The sequence below is a fragment of the Lissotriton helveticus genome, chromosome 1_1 (genome assembly GCF_964261635.1).
Source record: "Lissotriton helveticus chromosome 1_1, aLisHel1.1, whole genome shotgun sequence".
Classification (NCBI taxonomy): Eukaryota; Metazoa; Chordata; class Amphibia; order Caudata; family Salamandridae; genus Lissotriton; species Lissotriton helveticus.
Window position 1 is genome coordinate 1742836768 of NC_136057.1, and position 22173 is coordinate 1742858940.

The window sequence follows — 22173 nt, forward strand, 5'->3', positions numbered from 1 at the left end:
TTAAATATGTTGATCTACCTATCCAAACTCAAGCTCGTTTTTCAGAACCATAGTTTTGTTCGTAGCATGTGTGGCTGTAGGTACACATGGTCTGCACTCTCCTGCCATCTAGCGCTGGACCTGGACGTTTGCACCTTATTTTTCCGTAAAGAAGTCTTTTGAGTCACAAGGTATAGTGACTCCTCCCTTAGTTGGCAATGCGCATGGGCAGCTGCTCCATTGTTAGATTGTTTTTCTCCGCCATTGAGGTTAGACATTTTTTGACGCAGTTCCCTCACTGACAAAGTTAAACGTTTGCCGTTTCCGTGGTGTAATCTCTAAAATCCTGTCTCCAAACAAACTTTTGACGGTCTTTCTTTCTTCTCTTTTGAGATGCTTTGGAGTCAATCACTAAAGAACTGGTACCTGATTCTCAGAGCCACACCCCATTAGACCCATGGGACCCCTTCCCTTCCGTACCGACTCTGAATTAAGTGGCTTATTAGGTGATGGAACAGATGCCTTTTAGGAAATAACCTCAGTGGTCCTTTTGCCTCACATTCAGGTGTAAAAAGACTAATTGGCAGCGGAGGGTCAGACTCTACGCCCACCTCAAGATGCAGCAACCCTTTGAGGAGACACTAGACTTTTTTGGCGAAGCTGACCCGCTCTGTGCAGAAAAATATATTAGGATGCAGATTCCATAAGTGTCCTTGCTCACCAGTCCAGCTCAGCCCAGAGGCCATCAGCTCCAACACCTCAGAACCCAAACAGATGAAGGGAGAGGATGAAGGTGCTCCATCCATCTCACTGCTGATGCACAAACTCACACACCACACAAATGGCTGCATGCTAAGACAGAGCACTACCCCCTCAGGGGTTGTGCATCTAGCCCTGCACATAAGCCACAGCCACCTACGGTGCACTGCCTACCTTGGGCTCCAATCAACATCGAGGCAAGGCGTTGTAGCTGACATGGGATATTGCCAAGATGCTTGACCTCCACCAGCTTTCAAGCAAGAAGACACACCTCAGCGCCGAAGCATTCAAACATACGTCGAGGCCGAGAGCCTCATCCAGCACCTCAGCCGCTCTCTGCACTGAAAATTCAGTAGACCCCAAGACCAGCTTTGTTGGCTGGCTCTGAAAACTCAGACAGGCCCATCCTCACGAAACCTCAGCACAAGCTCGACAAGAGACAAAAGACCATCAGAATCCACCCTTGAAGAGGGAAGACTTTTGCTGTCCTCACTGGAACTGTGCCCTAAGACATGGAGGCTTACCTTCAAGGACACCAATGAGCTGCATCCCTCTTTGGGGCCCCTGGCACTTGTGCCTAGGAAGGCGCTAATTGACAAGGCCATCACCCTCCACCCATAGGAAGACCTTCACCTTAACCACCACCAATAGGAACGTCTCCTCCGAGCTCCCCTCAGAGGTCATTACAGCCTTTTTCACACACAAGCACCCTTAGTCCCTATTACCCTAAATAGGGCCCTAACACCTGTCTACTCATACTTCACGGCCGACCCCTGGTAAGACTATGAGGAAGAATCCCCCCAGGGACCCTGATCTTGAGTCTGTCGCAGTCAAGTCTACACCCTCACCCATGCCCCCAACAATACCAATGCAATCCATTGGGTTATCCAGTGTGCAGATGCCGACCACAAAGTAGACATGGACACAACTCCTGAGGGTGACAACTTCATAGTAGAGACACTTTCCAGGATGGAGTGTTTACTGTGATTCCCCGCCATGCTTATGGGCATACTTAAGATTTCTGCTGACACATTCAAGAAGCCAGTAAAGGTCTGGGTACTCATACTCCGGATAGTGAAGAAGTACAATTCTTCTGCCTCCAACTTCTAATATATCAGGCACTTCCCCTGGATTCTCAAATGGTTTCCACTGCCCGCAAGCAAGCAGCAGCACAGTCCACAGGTAATCCCCCCCCCGGAGGAGGGCAAGAGGATTGAATCTGTGGGTGTGAGGGTTGCAGTAGGTGAATCAACCCCCTGGGGCATCGTCTGCCTCCTGTCTGTCGATGACTGAGCAAAAATGAGATGGAGGACCTGCTCCAGCCTTCCCTCCTTGAGCATAGGAAGAGTGTGCAAGAAATAGTGACATAGGGGAAGCTGATCTCTGATGGCAAAATTCCAGCAGCATCTCATCAACTTACTCGTTGATGGGGAACACCTTTTCAGGACACATGTTTATGAGATGCTGGAAAATGATTAGGAAGGACACCAACACTGGCAAACACCATCAGCTTGGGGTTCCATTTGGAGGCATCAGAGTAGAGGCCCTTCTACGTCCACCTTCTGCGGCCAATCTCAGTCCTCTCAGAACCAGCAGTAGGCCTACCACCAGGAGGGGGCAGAGATTACACAAGTGGTTCCTTCAAGGAAAGAGGAGCTTCAAGGGAGCCTCTACTTCCAAACAGTGTCTTGCCTCTCATCCCCCTGACCATTCAACACCTGTCGGGGGGAGACTTCAGGGGTATCGTCCCTTCTGGGTAGAGATAACCTCTGATTTGTGGTTTATTTCCATCATCAAGTACGGCTACTGCCTCGAGCTTACCTCAACCCCACCAAACATCCCACCCCGCAAACAAACACTTCCCCCAGAACATCAGCACCTTCTTGAAGAGGAGGTTCAGGTGCTCATATTCATGAGCATCATGGAGCCAGTACCACTGCAGCATCATGGCAAGGGGTGTACTCTTTATACTTTCCAATCCCTAAAGCCCATGCTAGACTTCAGGAAACAATTACATCCTCTCGGAACACTTCCACATGACTACTCTGCAGGATGTCAACCCACTGCTGCAGCAAGGCGACCTCTTGACCACACTCGATGGCATGATGGCCTCCTGCATAGGCATAATACCCCATGTGGACTGCACACAGCCACAGGTGGAGGTTTACTGGGAAGATCTAGTATAGATCTAGACCAGTACCCATTGCTCTCTGCAGTGGTGGAACAGTAACAACCTGTTGCAGGGCATTCTCCTCATGCCCCCTTCTGCATGTGACCATCACCATGGACTAATCACTTTCAGGATGAGGAGCACATCTCCAAGACAGAGCAATTCAGGACATTGGCCATCGCAACAGCATGGTGACCTTGAGCTTCTGGTCATCCAGCATATGCCTAGTCCTTCTGTTTATTTCTTACTTCAAATGGTATAATTTCAGCCAGCCAACACGTTTCGTCACAGTAGGTATAAACCGTTGACTTAATCAAAACTGTTGTGGCGTGTAGGAATTTCCAGTATTGTTAATAGTGATAATATTCGGAAGAAAAAAAAAATCGGAGTAGTGGTACTATGTGATCGTGTTCCTTATTGCAAATGGCCTAGGTAATAAACAGAAGATATAACCATATACTGCTGCAATACTGTTCTCTTTACAATTGGAGTGCCATCAACTTGGGCATTAAATATGTTTAAGATTGGTTGCTGATCCTGCACTTTGGTATGTAATGGAAGATAATGTTAATGGGCTGATAGATTAAACCGTGGACTGATTTTCTCCCTTGATATCATGGGCACCCCAGTCACCACTGTTGGCTATTTTTCTGATATATGGGACTTTATCGGACTAAGTGATGCATGGAGGATACACCATTAGAAAACACAGCACATTATTTTGAAATGGACACGAGAACAGTAGAGTCTACAGTAATTCTATAGAAAGCTTATTAGGCATTTGCAGGAGGCCAAGTGATAATTACGGTATTGCACAAAGAAAGAGAACAATTAAATATAATTAACAAATTAGAGATGGAAGTTCTGCCTTGGAACGCGAATTTAGATCCAATAAATTTGAAAATAACTTGTATACACAGACTCAAACCAAATTGCAACATAAACGGGTCAAAACAAACTCTGCTCATAAAATGTAGATTGCTGCACAAAGCAGACTATGTGAGCCAGGAGACCCACATGGCAAATTGATGCATTGGCTAACCTGCAATGAAGAGTAATAAAATAACATGTGTACCTGTAAAGCGCACATTCACCCAGAAGGGTATCTTGGTGCTGAATAACAGATGTTAATTGTTCCCCAACGGTACTTATGTTATCGACCTCAGAAGGATGAAAGGCTCAGTGGATCTGCCAGGATTTGAACCTGTGACCATGATGTCAAACACAGGCACTTACAGTGGACGCATTAGTCCACTGAGCCACCAGACCCAGGCACATTAGACAGGTATCTGGAAGAAGTTGAAATATCCGTACTCAAGCCGTTGACATCGAAAAAGAGTTTGCCCTTTACTATATATCCATTAGGAGTCATCTTCCTCCTATTTTTGGGATCAGCTCTCAACATATTTGGCTTCCTTCCCTTGTTGATGCAGTCTAAGATGGATTCATCCATTGACCATCAGCCAATATTCATGGGTGAGTTATTTGATGCTGTTACACAGCTCCCGTCTGGTAAAATGCCAGGCCCAGATGGATTTCCGGAGGAGTATTTTATATGCCTCACCAAGGTCCTAACAAAAATATTAGTTGTGTTCCACTCCGCAGTCATTAGGAACCTGGTCCATCTGAACCAAAGTGGCTTTATGTCTTACTCTGATGCCAGGCAGAATATTAAGCAATCTTTCAATGCACTGACTATGCGTCACTGACACTGATAATGATTAATTTTGAAAAGGATCCCGGGATTATCTCTTTGCACATTTTGGCTATATGGGCTTTGGGTCCAGATTCCTTGCCTTTACACATATATTCAATGGATTCTTTAGTGGCCAATTTCAGATAGGAGGGGCCCCGTCTCACCCCTTCACTTTGGACCAAGGTGCGGTTGTCCGCTATCCTTATTAGCGGACAAGGTTCAAGGCTGTAGCCTTTTCCATGCAGCCTGTAGATTCAAGGGCTATGAAGGGAATGTTAGTCTATCGCCCCCCAGGATACAGATGCGGGTTTGCAGATAAGCTTAGTACGTTAATAGAATCCGCTATTATTAATGAGAATTTTCTGGTATTGGGAGACTTTAACTTTAACTTGGAAATAGAATCAGACCCTGACTCCAAAAAACTGATTGACACTATGAATACGTTTGGTCTGCCTTTAGTGACCAAAGGTCAAATGCATAAGGCTGGGCACATGCTGGATGGGATTTTTTCCAATTATTCTGATATCGGGTTACTCCCATTTCTCCCCTTGACTTGGTGAGACAATTTGGTGGTCAACTGGCAGATAATTACCAAAAAATCGACCATGACCAGGAACACCACCCAACACACCCTAAGCACAGCCTGGCACAAAATTGGGCCAGATACTCTGGGAGAGGCCATCTCTGCTATCCCTCCCTGGCAATCAGGGGAAAACCTGGAGCACAGCGTAGAGAATTTTACATTTTGGCTGAACTCTGCACTTGATTCATTTGCTCCAAAAATTCCAAAAAACGACTTGTAAGAAAATATCCCAACACTGGTACAACGTAAACCTCAGACAATCAAGGCAGGTCTGTCGGAGACAAGAACAACAAGCATTTGCAATGCAATAGGTCTCGCAGCATTCAAGTTTGAGTTATTGGCATTGTATATGACAATGTGTTGCATGAATTCTTTTCCAAACTCTGTATTGGCTGGTGGTGTTTGTGCCCGGTGAAAGCGTGCACTGACGGATGGTGGTGTTTGTGCCCGGTGAAAGCGTGCACGAACAACTTATGGCGTCTGTGCCTGGTGAAAGTGTGCACTGACGGCTGGTGGTGTTTGTGCCTGGTGAAAGGGTGCACTGGTGGCTGGTGGTGTTTGTGCCCGGTGAAAGCGTGCACTGACGGCTGTTGGTGTTTGTGCCTGGTGAAAGGGTGCACTGGCGGCTGTTGGTGTTTGTGCCCGGTGAAAGCGTGCACTGACGGCTGGTGGTGTTTGTGCCTGGTGAAAGCGTGCACTGATGACTTATGGTGTCTGTGCCTGTTGAAAGTGTGTACTGACGGCCGGTGGTGGGTATGCCTGATGAAACCATGTACTGATGGCTAGTGGTGTGTGTGTGCCTGTTGAAAGTGTGCACTGATGGCTGATGGTGTGTGTGCATGGTGGAAAAGCGTGCACTGACATGTTTAGAAGTAAAGTGCGCCATACTGCGATTGCTACAATAGTTAATTGTGGATGTGCTAACCATTGATGCGTGCACTGATGGCTGGTGGTGTGTGTGTGCTTGTAGAAAATGTGCACTGATGGCTAATGGTGTGTGTGCCTGGTGGAAGTGTGCACTGCCAGCTAGTGGCGTGTGTGCCCGGTGAAAGCGTGCATTGACGGCTGATGGGGTGTGCCTGGTGAAAGTGTGCACTGACGGTTGGTGGTGTGTGTGTGCGCCTGGTGAAAGCGTGCACCGACGTCTGGTTCTGTGTGCGTGTGGTGGAAGCGTGCATTGATCGCTGGTGTTGTTTAAATAGCAACATACTTGGGTCCAGCATATAGAGCACTCTTTTTAAACAGGCATTAAGAGTGAGACAGCACACAATGATCCAATGGTAATTACTAGTTGAAGGCAAATCGCATATAGAACATTAGGAACACTGCAATTCTTTACATTGATTCAGACGGTCCTTGCTGCATTCAGGACATTATCAAAAATCAGTCTGTTTCGTGAGAAGTAATACCTTACATCCTAAACAGCTGTTTTAACAGAATGTTCCCGACTTTAAAAAGAGAGATGACTAAAACATTGGCAGGGAGGCAGCATCCTGAATTTAGGTTGTATGAATGTTACTTTATTGTTTGACTGAAAGAAAAAAGCTCAACTATAATAAACTCCTAGCCAACGCTGCAACACCATTCTGCCAGCTAAGCAAGCCGAGTAAGAAGGGATGTGCGGACTTCACCCGAAGGTGTCAGAGCGAATTCACAATAGAAACAGAACTGATACATGAGAACATTACTAGTGAACAAAATACAAAGGCAAACGTTACATTACATGAGGCAAAAGTGACAATGATAACAAACCGTGCCTTACACAGTGTGTAAGGCACTTTTTGTTATCTTAGTCTAAGCCCGCCTGATTCTATGAAATGGCGGCGGGACGCGGGACAGGCCTTTATCCTTTTGTTTCACTTTCCGTTCCGCACTTCCGCCGCCGCGTATGCGCGTGCCGCGTGCGTGGGGGGCGTGGGCAGCAGGGCTGGCTGCTGCTGAGTGGTGGTGAGCAATGCCAGGCAGCCCCAGGGCACGCACAACATCATGCGGGCCAATAAGCAGTAAGCCCCTGTGCGTGGCATATGGGGCGCGGCAGGCGGCGCGCATAGCCAAAGAAGAAGACAAGAGAAGAACAACGAAAACTACGAACTTAACTGCCTTCCAAGTCCAAGACAAAGCAGCCAGGTGGCCAGGCCCGCCCACGCTGAGCTGCCCTGTCCGATTTCCGAATCCGAGTCCGAAGACCAAAGTAAGTCACTCAGAGTCTGTCACTCCGTCTCCGTCACCGACCGGCGGGGCAGGGCTGCTGCTGGCTGCCTGCCTCCAGGCCTGCTGCGTGCACTAATTAGTTGCTTTCCTGTCGCGCATTTGCCTGCTTCTTATTTATGTCCCAACTTGTCACTCGTGTTTGTCCCTCCTATAGAACATGCTTTCTCGCTTCTGTACTTCTTTGCTCCCGGGGCCGCACTCAGTGTTGCTCTCTGTTCTTGCCTGTGTGCCGCTTCCCTCCATATTGGGTTCGCCCTTGCACTCAACCAGCCCCCCAACCCCTGTTGCTTCCTCGCCTGCTCCATTTGCCCTCGGCTGCTGCTGAAGCAAGCAAGCAGGCAAGCCTATATTATAATAGTTACAGTGCGCAACGCACGCCAGGGACGGATGGTAACGGGCCCCGGCCTATAAACATTAATTATGGTGCCGTGGTGCGCACGCCCTACCGGCCTGGCCTGAGCCTTTTTAAAATTAATTAAATAGTTGGTAGTGGTACGCACTGGAGCCGGGCCGGGTCTTCATAATTAAAATGGTGCACGGGAGTGGCGGCGCGCAGAGTAGTGCTATTTTTATTTTGTATAGTGGTCATTTTCCTGCAGTTTTGCTCTTTTAGACTACTGTAAATAAAATGCGCTTTTATCAGCCAACGTAACGGTGTTCAATGCATTGGTCTTGTTAAGATGAATAGCTAAAATACTAGATTGTTATTCCATCATGTTTTTAAATGTTCAGCATCACATGCTTACTTTCGTGAGCTTTCTATGTACTTATGACATATGCATCATCGTTATAGTTGCTTCAGTCAAGGAAAAAATGCGTGTCTCTGCATCAGATGTTTGGTGATTAGCAGCTGTCCTAAGCAGGTGTTACAAAAGGAACCTTACATTATTAATCTAGTATGTTTGCACTCCGGAATTTTTCAAGCTAGCTCAGTTGGTTGATGCACCTGTTACAATGATGCAACTGCAACCTAATGGCCACTAGTTTGGAATCAAAGCAAGTTCGGCTCAGCATTTCATCCTTCTCATGCTGAGAAGATGAGCACCATGCCTCGAAATTGTTTGAACACCTTCTGGGGCCTAATCCATTTTTAAAATAAAACGTGTTCTAGCATCACTTCGTAATGGACATACACAGGTGATATTCACGTGGCTCCTTGCTCGTAGTGGGGAGTAGAATCAGGCCAAGCCCCTCTCCTGTGATAACAAAAACAACACTCGCAGGCAACAAAATACACATAAATGAGAGAGCTGGACCAAAAGCAGCAGAGTGCGGATCATCCTTCTCTTGCTCTGTCAGGGTAAGCTGCTGTCTGCTGAGCTACAAATGGGATCACATCTGAAAAGAACCCACCCGAGAGAGGAAGTGTAAACAAACACAGCGCGGTGTAATTTAGATTGATTATTGCAGTGGATTCTCGTGGATCGAAGCGCTCTCTTGTAGTGGGCTCAGGTGCACCAATTATCCCTAGACACCTGCGACTGACCTCTGTCTTTTGGGGTCATGAGACGATGAGAGAGAGGCAATGTGACCTGTCATCACTCAAAGATCTCTAAGCAGTTGCAAGACCTGGCATCCTTGACGTGTTTTCCTCTGTCTTTTTGCTCTACCACCTGTATTTTTGATGTTATGCTGGACTTCTTTTTTGCTGTTTTATGTACTCCGTACACTTTACCACTGCTAATCAGTGCTCAAGTGCAAATGCTACCTCTGTCATTTTTAATTCTGCTGGGTTCTCCATAATTTGCATATTTGATTTACTGGTAAGTCCCTAGTAAAGTGCACTGTGTGTGCCCAAGGCCTGTAAATCAAATGCATCTAGTGCGCCTGCAGCAGTGATTGTGCCAACCATATAAGCACCCCTGTAAACGTGTCTCCAGCCTACCATTGCAGTGCCTTTGAGTACAGTTTTAAACTGCCAAGTCGACCTGGCAAGTGCAGTCTCTTGCCAGGCCCTAAGCCTCCCTTTTACTACATGTTGGACACCCCTAAGGTAGGCCCAAGACACTCCCAGGGGCAGGGTGCAGTGTATGTTAAAGGTGGGACATGTGTAGGTATGTATTACATGTCATGATAGTGAAATACTGCTAATTTCGTTCTTCACTATTGTCAGGACTAGCTCGCCAATAGGATATTATTGGAGCTGCCTTGTATGTTTGCTGACTGGGAACACATTTTAAACCTAGATTGAGGACAGATTCCTCATCCCTTGTCAATACTTTCGTGGATAAATTGACTACTGTCGATGGTGGGATTTCTATTATTTGTAAAAGTTTCTGCGCGCGGGGCGCTGTAGAGTGCGGGGCGCTGTAGAGTGCGGGGCGCTGCGTTGCACTGTAGAGTGCGGGACGCTGCGGTGCGCTGTAGAGTGCGGGGCGCTGTAGAGTGCGGGGCACTGCGGGGCGCTGTAGAGTGCGGGGCGCTGTAGAGTGCAGGGCGCTGTAGAGTGCGCTGTAGAGTGCGGGGCGCTGTAGAGTGCGGGGCGCTGTAGAGTGCGGGGCGCTGTAGAGTGCGTGGCGCTGTAGAGTGCGGGGCGCTGCGGGGCGCTGTAGAGCGCGGGGCGCTGTAGAGTGCATGGCGCTGCGGGGCGCTGAGAGCGTGGTGCGCTGTAGAGTGCGTGCGCTGTAGAGCGCAGGGCGCTGTAGAGTGCGGGGCGCTGTAGAGTATGGGGCGCTGCGGTGCGCTGTAGAGTGCGGTGAGCTGCGGGGCGCTGTAGAGTGCGGGGCGCTGTAGAGTGCGGGGCGCTGTAGAGTGCGGGGCGCTGTAGAGTGCAGGGCGCTGCGGGGCGCTGTAGAGTGCAGGGCGCTGCGGGGCGCTGTAGAGTGCAGGGCGCTGCGTGGCGCTGTGGAGTGCGTGGCGCTGTAGAATGCGGGGCGCTGTAGAGTGCGGGCGCTGTAGAGTGCGGGGCGCTGTAGAGTGCGGGGCGCAGTGCGTGGCGCTGTGGAGTGCGTGGCGCTGTAGAGTGCGGGGCGCTGTAGAGTGCGGGGCGCTGTAGAGTGCGTGGCGCTGTAGAGTGCGGGGCGCTGTAGAGTGCGGGCGCTGTAGAGTGCGGGGCGCTGTAGAGTGCGGGGCGCTGTAGAGTGCGGGGCGCTGTAGAGTGTGGGGCGCTGTAGAGTGTGGGGCGCTGTAGAGTGTGGGGCGCTGTAGAGTGCGGGGCGCTGTAGAGTGCGGGGCGCTGTAGAGTGCGCTGTAGAGTGCGGTGCGCTGTAGAGTGCGCTGTAGAGTGCGGTGCGCTGTAGAGTGCGGGGCGCTGTAGAGTGCGGGCGCGGTGGGGCGCTGTAGAGTGCAGGGCGCTGCAGAGCGTGGGGCGCTGTAGAGTGCGGGGCGCTGTAGAGTGCTGTAGAGTGCATTGCGCTGTAGAGCGCGTTGCGCTGTAGAGCGCGTTGCGCTGTAGAGTGCGGGGCGCTGTAGAGTATGGGGCGCTGCGGTGCGCTGTAGAGTGCGCTGCGGTGCGCTGCGGGCGCTGTAGAGTGCAGTGCGCTGTAGAGCACGGTGTAGAGTGCGGAGCGCTGTAGAGTGTGGAGCGCTGTAGAGTGTGGAGCGCTGTAGAGTGCGGGGTGCTGTAGAGTGCGGGGCGCTGTAGAGTGCGGGGCGCTGTAGAGTGCGGGGCGCTGTAGAGCGCTGTCGAGTGCGGGGCGCTGTAGAATGCGGGGCGCTGTCGAGTGCGAGGCGCTGTAGAGTGCGGGGCGCTGTAGAGTGCGGGGCGCTGTAGAGTGCGGGGCGCTGTAGAGTGCGGGGCGCTGTAGAGTGCGGGGCGCTGCGGGGCGCTGCGGGGCGCTGTAGAGTGCGGGGCGCTGTCGAGCCCGGGGCGCTGTAGAGTGCAGGGCGCTGCGGGGCGCTGTAGAGTGCGGGGCGCTGTAGAGTGCGGGGCGCTGTAGAGTGCGGTGCGCTGTAGAGTGCGGGGCGCTGTAGAGTGCGGGGCGCTGTAGAGTGCGGGGCGCTGTAGAGTGCGGGGCGCTGTAGAATGCGGGGCGCTGCGGGGCGCTGTAGAGTGCAGGGCGATGTAGAGTGCGGGGCGCTGTAGAGTGCTGTAGAGTGCGTTGCGCTGTAGAGTGTGTTGCGCTGTAGAGCGCGTTGCCCTGTAGAGTGCGGGGCGCTGTAGAGTATGGGGCGCTGTGGTGCGCTGTAGGCTGCGGTGCGGGCGCTGTAGAGTGCAGTGCGCTGTAGAGCGCGGTGTAGAGTGCGGAGCGCTGTAGAGTGCGGGGCGCTGTAGAGTGCGGGGCGCTGTAGAGTGCGGGGCGCTGTAGAGTGCGGGGCGCTGTAGAGCGCTGTCGAGTGCGGGGCGCTGTAGAATGCGGGGCGCTGTAGAATGCGGGGCGCTGTAGAGTGCGGGGCGCTGTAGAGTGCGGGGCGCTGTAGAGTGCGGGGCGCTGTAGAGTGTGGGGCGCTGTAGAGCACGGGGCGTTGTAGAGCGCGGGGCGCTGTCGAGCCCGGGGCGCTGTAGAGTGCAGGGCGCTGCGGGGCGCTGTAGTGCGTGGGGCGCTGTAGAGCGCGGGGCGCTGTAGAGCGCGGGGTGCTGTAGAGTGCTCCACTCTGCACTCTGAAGCTCCACTCTGAAGCTCAGCTCCACTCCGAAGCTCCACTCCGAATCTGCACTCTGAATCTGCACTCTGAATCTGCACTCTGAATCTGCACTCTGAAGCTCCACTCTGAAGCTCCACTCTGAAGCTCCACTCTGAAGCTCCACTCTGAAGCTCCACTCTGAAGCTCCACTCTGAAGCTCCACTCTGAAGCTCCACTCTGAAGCTCCACTCTGAAGCTCCACTCTGAAGCTCCACTCTCCACTCTGAATCTCCACTCTGAATCTCCACTCTGAAGCTCCACTCCACTCTGAAGCTCCACTCCGAATCTGCACTCTGCACTCCGAAGCTCCACTCTGAAGCTCCACTCTGAAGCTCCACTCTGAAGCTCCACTCTGAAGCTCCACTCTGAAGCTCCACTCTGAAGCTCCACTCTGCACTCCGAAGCTCCACTCTGAAGCTCCACTCTGAAGCTCCACTCTGAAGCTCCACTCTGCACTCTGAAGCTCCACTCTGAAGCTCCACTCTGCACTCTGAAGCTCCACTCTGAAGCTCCACTCTGCACTCTGAAGCTCCACTCTGAAGCTCCACTCTGAAGCTCCACTCTGAAGCTCCACTCTGAAGCTCCACTCTGCACTCTGAAGCTCCACTCTGAAGCTCCACTCTGAAGCTCCACTCTGAAGCTCCACTCTGAAGCTCCACTCTGCACTCTGAAGCTCCACTCTGAAGCTCCACTCTGCACTCTGAAGCTCCACTCTGAAGCTCCACTCTGCACTCTGAAGCTCCACTCTGAAGCTCCACTCCACTCTGAAGCTCCACTCCGAAGCTCCACTCCGAAGCTCCACTCTGAAGCTCCACTCTGAATCTGCACTCTAAATCTGCACTCTGAAGCTCCACTCTGAAGCTCCACTCTGAAGCTCCACTCTGAAGCTCCACTCTGAAGCTCCACTCTGAAGCTCCACTCTGAAGCTCCACTCTGAAGCTCCACTCTGAAGCTCCACTCTGCACTCTGAAGCTCCGCTCTGAAGCTCCGCTCTGAAGCTCCGCTCTGAAGCTCCACTCTGAAGCTCCACTCTGAAGCTCCACTCTGAAGCTCCACTCTGAAGCTCCACTCTGCACTCTGAAGCTCCACTCTGAAGCTCCACTCTGCACTCTGAAGCTCCACTCTGAAGCTCCACTCTGCACTCTGAAGCTCCACTCTGAAGCTCCACTCTGCACTCTGAAGCTCCACTCTGAAGCTCAGCTCCACTCCGAAGCTCCACTCCGAATCTGCACTCTGAATCTGCACTCTGAATCTGCACTCTGAATCTGCACTCTGAATCTGCACTCTGAATCTCCACTCTGAAGCTCCACTCTGAAGCTCCACTCTGAAGCTCCACTCTGAAGCTCCACTCTGAAGCTCCACTCTGAAGCTCCACTCTGAAGCTCCACTCTGAAGCTCCACTCTCCACTCTGAATCTCCACTCTGAATCTCCACTCTCCACTCTGAAGCTCCACTCTGAAGCTCCACTCCACTCTGAAGCTCCACTCCGAATCTGCACTCTGCACTCCGAAGCTCCACTCTGAAGCTCCACTCTGAAGCTCCACTCTGAAGCTCCACTCTGAAGCTCCACTCTGAAGCTCCACTCTGAAGCTCCACTCTGAAGCTCCACTCTGAAGCTCCACTCTGCACTCCGAAGCTCCACTCTGAAGCTCCACTCTGAAGCTCCACTCTGAAGCTCCACTCTGAAGCTCCACTCTGAAGCTCCACTCTGAAGCTCCACTCTGCACTCTGAAGCTCCACTCTGAAGCTCCACTCTGCACTCTGAAGCTCCACTCTGAAGCTCCACTCTGAAGCTCCACTCTGAAGCTCCACTCTGAAGCTCCACTCTGAAGCTCCACTCTGCACTCTGAAGCTCCACTCTGAAGCTCCACTCTGAAGCTCCACTCTGAAGCTCCACTCTGAAGCTCCACTCTGAAGCTCCACTCTGAAGCTCCACTCTGCACTCTGAAGCTCCACTCTGCACTCTGAAGCTCCACTCTGAAGCTCCACTCTGAAGCTCCACTCTGAAGCTCCACTCTGAAGCTCCACTCTGAAGCTCCACTCTGAAGCTCCACTCTGAAGCTCCACTCTGCACTCTGAAGCTCCACTCTGCACTCTGAAGCTCCACTCTGAAGCTCCACTCTGAAGCTCCACTCTGAAGCTCCACTCTGAAGCTCCACTCTGAAGCTCCACTCTGCACTCTGAAGCTCCACTCTGCACTCTGAAGCTCCACTCTGAAGCTCCACTCTGAAGCTCCACTCTGAAGCTCCACTCTGAAGCTCCACTCTGCACTCTGAAGCTCCACTCTGAAGCTCCACTCTGCACTCTGAAGCTCCACTCTGAAGCTCCACTCTGAAGCTCCACTCTGAAGCTCCACTCTGAAGCTCCACTCGGAAGCTCCACTCGGAAGCTCCACTCGGAAGCTCCACTCGGAAGGGGCAAAGATCGGAGCATCACGGAACTAAAACAAATATAAACAAGGGCTGTGAGTTACTCTGCGCATGCGCGGGGGCAAGCCTGTTCATTCCAAGCCAGCCTCAGCCAGCCTCGGGAAAAACGAAAGTAATAAAAAAGCGAAACTGACACTGCCACTGCAGACAATGCTGCGCACTCCCGAGGTGAAATCCGGCACTGAAAACGCTCGTAACACTTTGGTGTCCACTCTCCTAAAAACGGATCACATTAGTTGTCGAGCTGACAGCATTCATGCTTCGCATGAATGCTAACGTCAGCTCGACCTAAACGATGTGGATGAGAAAACCATATATAAAACTAAACTAGCCAAAAACCAAAAAAATATAATTGAAGCAAAAACGGAACATTACTTGGGGCACATAAAAGCTGCATCTGATGCAAATAAGACTCTTTTCTCAGTGATAAATAAACTAATAACACCAGCTAGTTCGAATGATGCAGGAACAAATCAATAATTCTGCGATACACTTGCAGGTTTTTTTCCTTGAGAAAGTCGCAAATATCTTTAACAAATTTACCTCACATAGAGCAGGCAATTATCAGGAGGAACATGTTCCAACTGAACTGCCGAATAAAGTTAGTCTTTCCTCTTTTAAGGTTCCATCAGAAGAACAACTTATAAAGTCTATCGGACTCATCAAATCGGGCGCGCCACAAGACCTGTGTCGACCCATCATCATGCATATGCCTGCTCAAGTAGCACAACATCTAGGGCAAATGTTTGAGAATATGTTTGCAAAAGGATATTTTCCCTCTGTATGGAAACAAGCCTTGATTCTCCCCCTACTAAAAAAAGACAATTTGAACGCTCAAGACCCAAATAACTACCGACCAATATCTAGACTTCCTTTCTCCGCCAAGTTGGTAGAAAAAATAATGAACCACAAACTTTTGGAATATTTGGAAGAACATTCATGGCTAGATGACACTCAACATGGGTTTAGAAAGCATTGCAGTACAGAATCGGCTCTGGTGATAGCAACAGAGGAAATACGAGACGTACTGGTTAGGGGTGGGACAGCTGCATTGATCTTTTTGGATCTTTCTGCAGCTTTTGATATGGTCAGCCATGAGATTTTGGCTGACCGTATGCTTAGGCTAGGGATAGAAGGAACAGGCTTTGATCTCTTGCTATCTTTCCTGGCAAATAGACAAAATAATGTGAAGACAGTGTGGGACAGTTTACCACCAGATCTTTTTCCTTGTCCTGTGGAGTTCCCCAGGGCTGAGCACAGAGCCCAACTCTGTTTAATCTTTATGTTACTCCACTTGCTTCTGTTATCAAAAAAGCTGGCTTCTCCCTGGTCTCCTACGCCGATGATACCCAAGTTGTGGTATCATTGGCTAAATTCGAAACTAACTTAGGCACGGATTTCAGCTCATGTGTGAGTAAGGTGAGTAAGGTGAGCAACTGGATGGACTGTAATTGTTTTGAATTGAATGCTAATAAAACAGAGGTTATCATTTTTGGTAACAACCCCTCCTTCTGGACACCGGACTGGTGGCCACTTGAGATGGCATCTTTACCCGAACCCTCAAATCAAACCAACTTAGAAACTTAGGATTCGTGGTAGACAAGGACCTAAATTTCGGGACCAAGTTAACAAAATAACCTCGGGCTCCTTCTGCTCCCTAAGGTTAATAAAAAAAATTGAAAATGTTCTGCCCCCTGAACGGTAACAATGGCATTAGTTCTTACGAGGACGGATTACTGCAACAGTATGTACCTCACGCTTGCAATGAGACTTGTCAAGAGGCTTCAGGTATTGCAAAACACAGCAGCTCGTTTCCTTTGCAAAATTCCGAAGTATGTTTCAAAGCTCTCTTTATGGCTCATAAATCTTTGCATGGACTTAGGTCAGACCATTTAAAAAATAAAAACTGAAATGGTATGTCCCAGCAAGGACACTCCAATCGGGCTTCACAGGGAACCTGATTGCCCCCCCCCCTTCAGAAAAGCCACCTGGGGTGGAAAGAGCTTTTTTAGGGCTACTGTCATACTTTGGAACAATCTCCCATTAACATTAAAAACTGCTCCCTCCTTACTCTCCTTTAGAAAAGCCTTAAAGACCTGGATTTTCACTCAGGAGTAGAAGTTTTTCTGCGCATCTGCCTTACTCCAACTGAATCACTGTCTCAGCCTAATGAGATTCGCTTTATAAGTTACATTACACATTATTATTCACCCTAGCGAGGGAGATCAGGCAAAACATGTGAATTACTGGATTTTAGTGGTGTATGGAGATACAAAATAAAATATCTCTATATGCGATTGGCCTTCTAAATTACCAAAGTATGGGACGGAGTGACCAACTATATAATGTTTGATGTTGGATGGTCAGGACTTATTGAAGTACTCTATTTGCTCAGACCTGGATTCCACCGACTGTCTGGCGAAGGGAGTCAGGGCTCACGTAGTACTTCAAGCCATGGCTAAATTCGCCCAACAGGCTTTACCTCAGATATCCAACAGTCCTTGGTGGACATACCCTTCGATGGTTGTAGGCTGTTTGAATTTAGAGAACATGCTTATGATGAACAGCAAGGATTGTAAGTAACTTTTCCTTCCCTATCATGAGATCTTGTTTGACAATGAAAAGCATCTTATTGGAATCGCAAAGTCTTCCTTTACTCCGATGGAATGCAAACCTTGAGAATAGGTCTGGAAATTAGTTCCATGCATAATGGGGTAAAGTAATTTTAATACATATCAAATAAAAATAAATATTTTACTGTTGGAGCAATTTTTTTTAAATAAATTATTATACATTACTTAAATATATTGAAATTATTTTAATACACTTAATATAATATTGCTGTAATATCTTTTTATTTGTTTTAAGTTGAAACAATATACATTTATTTTACTTTAATATGTAACATCAAAATATTGTTAATAAATTATTTTAAAGTTTAATAAACTCTTTTACTTTTTACCTCTATTTCACTCTGGACAACCCCATTTGTGTGCTACGTTAATAGTAGGAATCTTACACTCATATGTTTGGCTGCAGCCCCTGGATTTGGAATGTGGGGACATGCAAATCTACACTTTGCAGTAACTTTACACTTGGAAATGCTAAATAGCCAAAAGTAGTGAAGTTACTCCAAACTGCAAGAATACATATAAGCATGAGTAAATCTACATGTGTAAATTTACCTTTGTGAATAAATAACATACCCTCATTCCTGCTAAGCCAGGAATATATTTGGATATTGGTTTGATTGTATTATTGCTCTTTCTTTCCTCTATAAAATCCCACTGTCACAACTGTGGATACAGGATATCGGAACACTTTGATCACTTAAAGGAACAGTGTTAAATTCTACTGCCTGAGAGTTAGAGCCTATATGCATCATCTTGATTTTCACTTTTCGATAAGTTTACTCATCAGCTAAATGTAGTTATGGTGTATTTTGGTTTTCTAATGGGCTTTCAAAATAAGACATAAAGGGCCAGATGTAGGTAATTTTAATTTACCACCTCTTAAATACCGATTCATACCGAATCGGTATTTAAGAGGTGGTAAAATAGAGGGGGGGAGATGTAGGTATTTCAGGTTCGGTAAATACCGAATCGTTAAGATTCGGTATTTACCGAATCTGTAAATACCGATTCGGTATTGCCCATTGATTTCTATGGGCCTTGCAGCCCATAGGAATCAATGGGCAATACCGATTCTGTAATTACAGAATCGGTAATTTTTGACACCCTCTGACACCCCAAAAATAGGCATGTGCGCCATGTGGCACACAGACATGCCCTAAGGGCATGTCTGTGTGTCACATGGCACACCTGGATTCGGTATTTTACCACCCAATTGGATTGGGTGGTAAAATACCGATTCTGTAAATGCATGCCCTACATCTCAAAATCCAATTACCGGTCGGTAACGGCCGAATTCGGCCGTTACCGACCGGTAATTGGCCACCTACATCTGGCCCAAAATGTTGCCTCATGTGAATGTTCTCTTAAGAAGTCATTTTCAGAAAGGAGATTCCATTCATAAACATCTATTTTGGGATCATGCACACATGTTTAGGAACTAACATAGAGCGCCCAAGATACAAAATTAGTATTAGTGATTTACTTTCTATTTTGTGACACTCAAGTAGACACTCAGGCCTTAAAAAATGATTCTTAGAATTCTGACTATACTCTTAAAAAACAGTTGACCTGTGAACATTCTGATGTAAATATGGGTTGGTATCAACGATCAACGTATTTTAGATAAACTGTAACAGTGAGAAAATTCCAACACATGGATGAAATATTGTCATTAATTTTCTACTTTGTAATTTATTCCATTTTAGCATTGGAACCATGTTAAATAATCTAATAAACATCTTGTTATGACAAAGCCTAAATCAATGTCTTCATCAACGTTTAATGTACTTCCATTAATCCACAAGGAGTAAGAGAACACTTGGGATATTTATGCTACCATGCAGAAATTCTCACCCTTTCGTCAAAGTGACTGTTGTCCTTTGAAGAGGAATCAGAGCTTTCATTTTAAACTTGTTTTAAGCTAAACAATACATTTTTGGTTGAAGTGTGCAGTTTTCAGCATTGGATAATTCGTTGATTCACATTTTTAAATTACTCCCCATCGTAAGGATAGGAATACCTATACACTGTAGCTCAAAATAGAAATGAACATTGTTAAAATAGCCATAGGACAATGTACAGTGTTAGTTTAGTAGTACATTTGCATCATTGAAAAGCACCCAGACTTTAATCAGCACTCTCACTCCTCCAAAGGCCACCATAACTCAGATTTTCTATTGCACGTCAAGCGTGAGAAATTCCCCGTATACTTTCCAGTAGATGTACTGCTCTGCTCTGTCTGTAACATCAGAATATGAGGATTTCAACTTTCAACCTATACTGAGTAACATGCCCAAAACAAGCCTCTGGTTCAGACAGAGTGTGTTTATTTCTGGGTGATTGGTCTACTGGTCCAGTGGTAATTTTAGTCAGAATTTCAATTTTCATCAGAGAGAGAAAAAATAACTCTTTAACCCTTGTTCCTCTTTTATCTTAAAAAAAAGGTGTTTGCTGAGGAGCACACCTCAAGTACATTTACTTCTATTTCTCAAAACAAAAGGCATCAAAATTTGACATTTGTAATAGGCCTAGGTGAAATTTGAATTATGATGGCGTAATTTGCTTAATCTCAGGAAATTACATTACACTTCTCGTAATTACACAACATTCTCTGTAAAGATTTACAGTGAGTGGCGCCATGCTACTGGCTGGTGTTCGCCGTGCTTTGGCTGAATGCATGCTAATGTCAAAAATGTCTGCGAGGATGTATTTCGTTCTGAAATATAGCACAAATTGACAGATTTGCATTTCAAGTAATTTTGCTGAAATTTTGCCTAATTACACGAAAGCAAATTCCGTGAACTAGGCACACCCCTAATTTATAAATCTTTGATGTCCAAACTGTTATGTGACAGAGACAACAAGCGATTGTCTGCATATACAAGAGCACTCCAGGAAGTCCTCTTGATGTACCAAGAAAGCGAATTAATGACGTCCTAAGACCTTAAGGTTGCTTACTTCCTATTTCCATTTATTAGAATCCCATATGCAATATTTGTGATGTTCCATAGATCGGCAGTTGATGCAGCTCCCTTAAATTGTAGCTGGAGAAAATGAAAGGCTCTGGAAGTTATTATGAGATCTTTGCGGCTTTTAAACATTCTGGAAGGGGATCATCCCTTCCAAGCCATAGTCTGCATGGACCATCTTCTGTCACAAGAAAATAACTCTACCTCTGCAAGGAGGTGCTCCAGCACACTCTACCAAAAGAATGTCCTTAACAGCGGTCCTCTATGCCAGTGAACCTTTGTAGGACCTGTGTCATGCTAAAAGATGGTAGAACAGGTACACATTCACCAACCACTCCTGCCTGAGTATAGATGAAGCACCCGATGATTCTTCAATGGGATAAGCAGTTCTATGAATTCTCTTTTGATAGGTGAGCTTTCTTCCCTATGTTACGTATGTCATACTGTTGACTATCCTATTTCGAACATGTAAATCTATGGAAGATCTAATGCTAGAGAAGAAACAGAAACTTACATGTAACTAGGTCTCCCAAGCTGGTATCTATAGAAGTTTCAAATGTGACCCACTCTCCTCCCTAGTCGGAGGCTTACTGGTTATTCCCTTTCTTGTGTATGCTATGAGAATCTGAGCTATGGGGGCCTAATGTAGAGTGAGGTGAAAGTGCTGGTGCATTCACCTTATTGGTTAAAGTTTGTGTGCTTTTCATTGATGTGAATGCAGTACTAAACAAACACTGTTCTTGGGCATATTGACTTTTATAAATAATGTTGCTCTTTTAAACTACTGGGGATTCCCAGCCTGACGGCTGGGAATAAATCAAGTATCTGAATCTATCTGAATCTATAAAAGACATCTATGCTGGAGAACTATAATTAGAGGTTAGTAACTTCTTTCATTCATTCTACTACTGACAATGGAGTATGTGGCAGATCCATCAAATCCTTACCATACAAAATTGACATTGGCTGGAGAATGTCAGAATTCCTCCAGGAGGTAAATTATCTGGTTTGTTTCAAGGGTTCCCTGATCTTCCTCCTCACTGATCTCCTTCTTCTACTTCCTCTTGCAGGGCAGTGTACCTGGTGAGGCACAAAGAAACCCGCCAACGCTTTGCTATGAAGAAGATCAACAAGCAGAACCTCATTCTGAGGAACCAGATCCAGCAGGCCTTTGTAGAGCGTGACATCCTCACCTTTGCAGAGAACCCTTTTGTCGTCAGCATGTTCTGCTCCTTTGAGACAAAGCGTCACCTCTGCATGGTTATGGAGTATGTAGAAGGTATGTCCATATCCCCAAGTGGGGGCACACATGATGGGAGGGTGCAGAAGCAAGAAAGGCACAGTCAATCTACATTTTACTACCCAATTGTGAGTTTAGCTATGTCCTATCTAGGTACATCTGAAGTTTTCTCTCAGAAAGGCTTTCAGGCAATGAGCTCCCTCCTTGTCTGCTGTGGGCAGTGTAGGATATCCATCCCAAGTCATGTCAGTCTCAAACAAATCTTGTGTCCACGATTGTCTGCAGGTGGGAAACACTCTCTTCTTAGCACTTGGTTTTGGTACTAGATATATTACTGGGATTATATAACACTGAATAACTGACTGCATCTCTTTTTTACTGTAAATGTTTATCTTGCTCATGTTGCCTTCATAATAAAAGTGCCCTTATATTATTTGGTGGACAATGGCACGCAGCATAGAAAATGAACATATTTGTAACCGTAGACTTTTTTTGCATCTGAACTGTTTTTATGTCTAGTTCCCCAATTGTTGGAACCTGACCCATCACCTTCCTATAAACACTGAACTTCTGACAGTTAACAGTTAAGTTACTGGTGGCCATGAGTTCCCACCTACATGTAGAACACATTTTACTCAAAGACAATATAAACTATGTTTAACTTCCCAACCACATAAAGAACACTCCTCCTGCATTTATAGGGGAATCCCTACCAAATGTTAACTTATAAATAAAATGTGCAATCATGAGACATTTGCTGAGAAAAGCTATATAACTTGAATTCATGTTTTTTCTTGCACTGTAAATCACATCTTCAGACTTCTCTGAAGTTGGTAGTTGGTCAGTCTTTTCCCATGGTTTGATTTGTGTTGATGGCTTTGAACTCATGGTGCAGTGTGGGGCAAGTAATTAGTCCTTACCATGTGACCTAGCAGCTAGGG

The 22173-nt window shown here is 47.3% G+C and overlaps 1 protein-coding gene across 1 annotated transcript in view; it reads left to right on the forward strand.

Annotated features, from left to right (window-relative positions):
* MAST1 (microtubule associated serine/threonine kinase 1) overlaps positions 1–22173 on the forward strand; it is a 419095-nt gene that overhangs the window by 285440 nt on the left and 111482 nt on the right. Inside the window, exon 13 of the mRNA XM_078689234.1 lies at positions 21063–21271. Within this exon, the coding sequence (XP_078545360.1) occupies positions 21063–21271 (209 nt within the window). The remainder of the gene's footprint in view (positions 1–21062; positions 21272–22173) is intronic.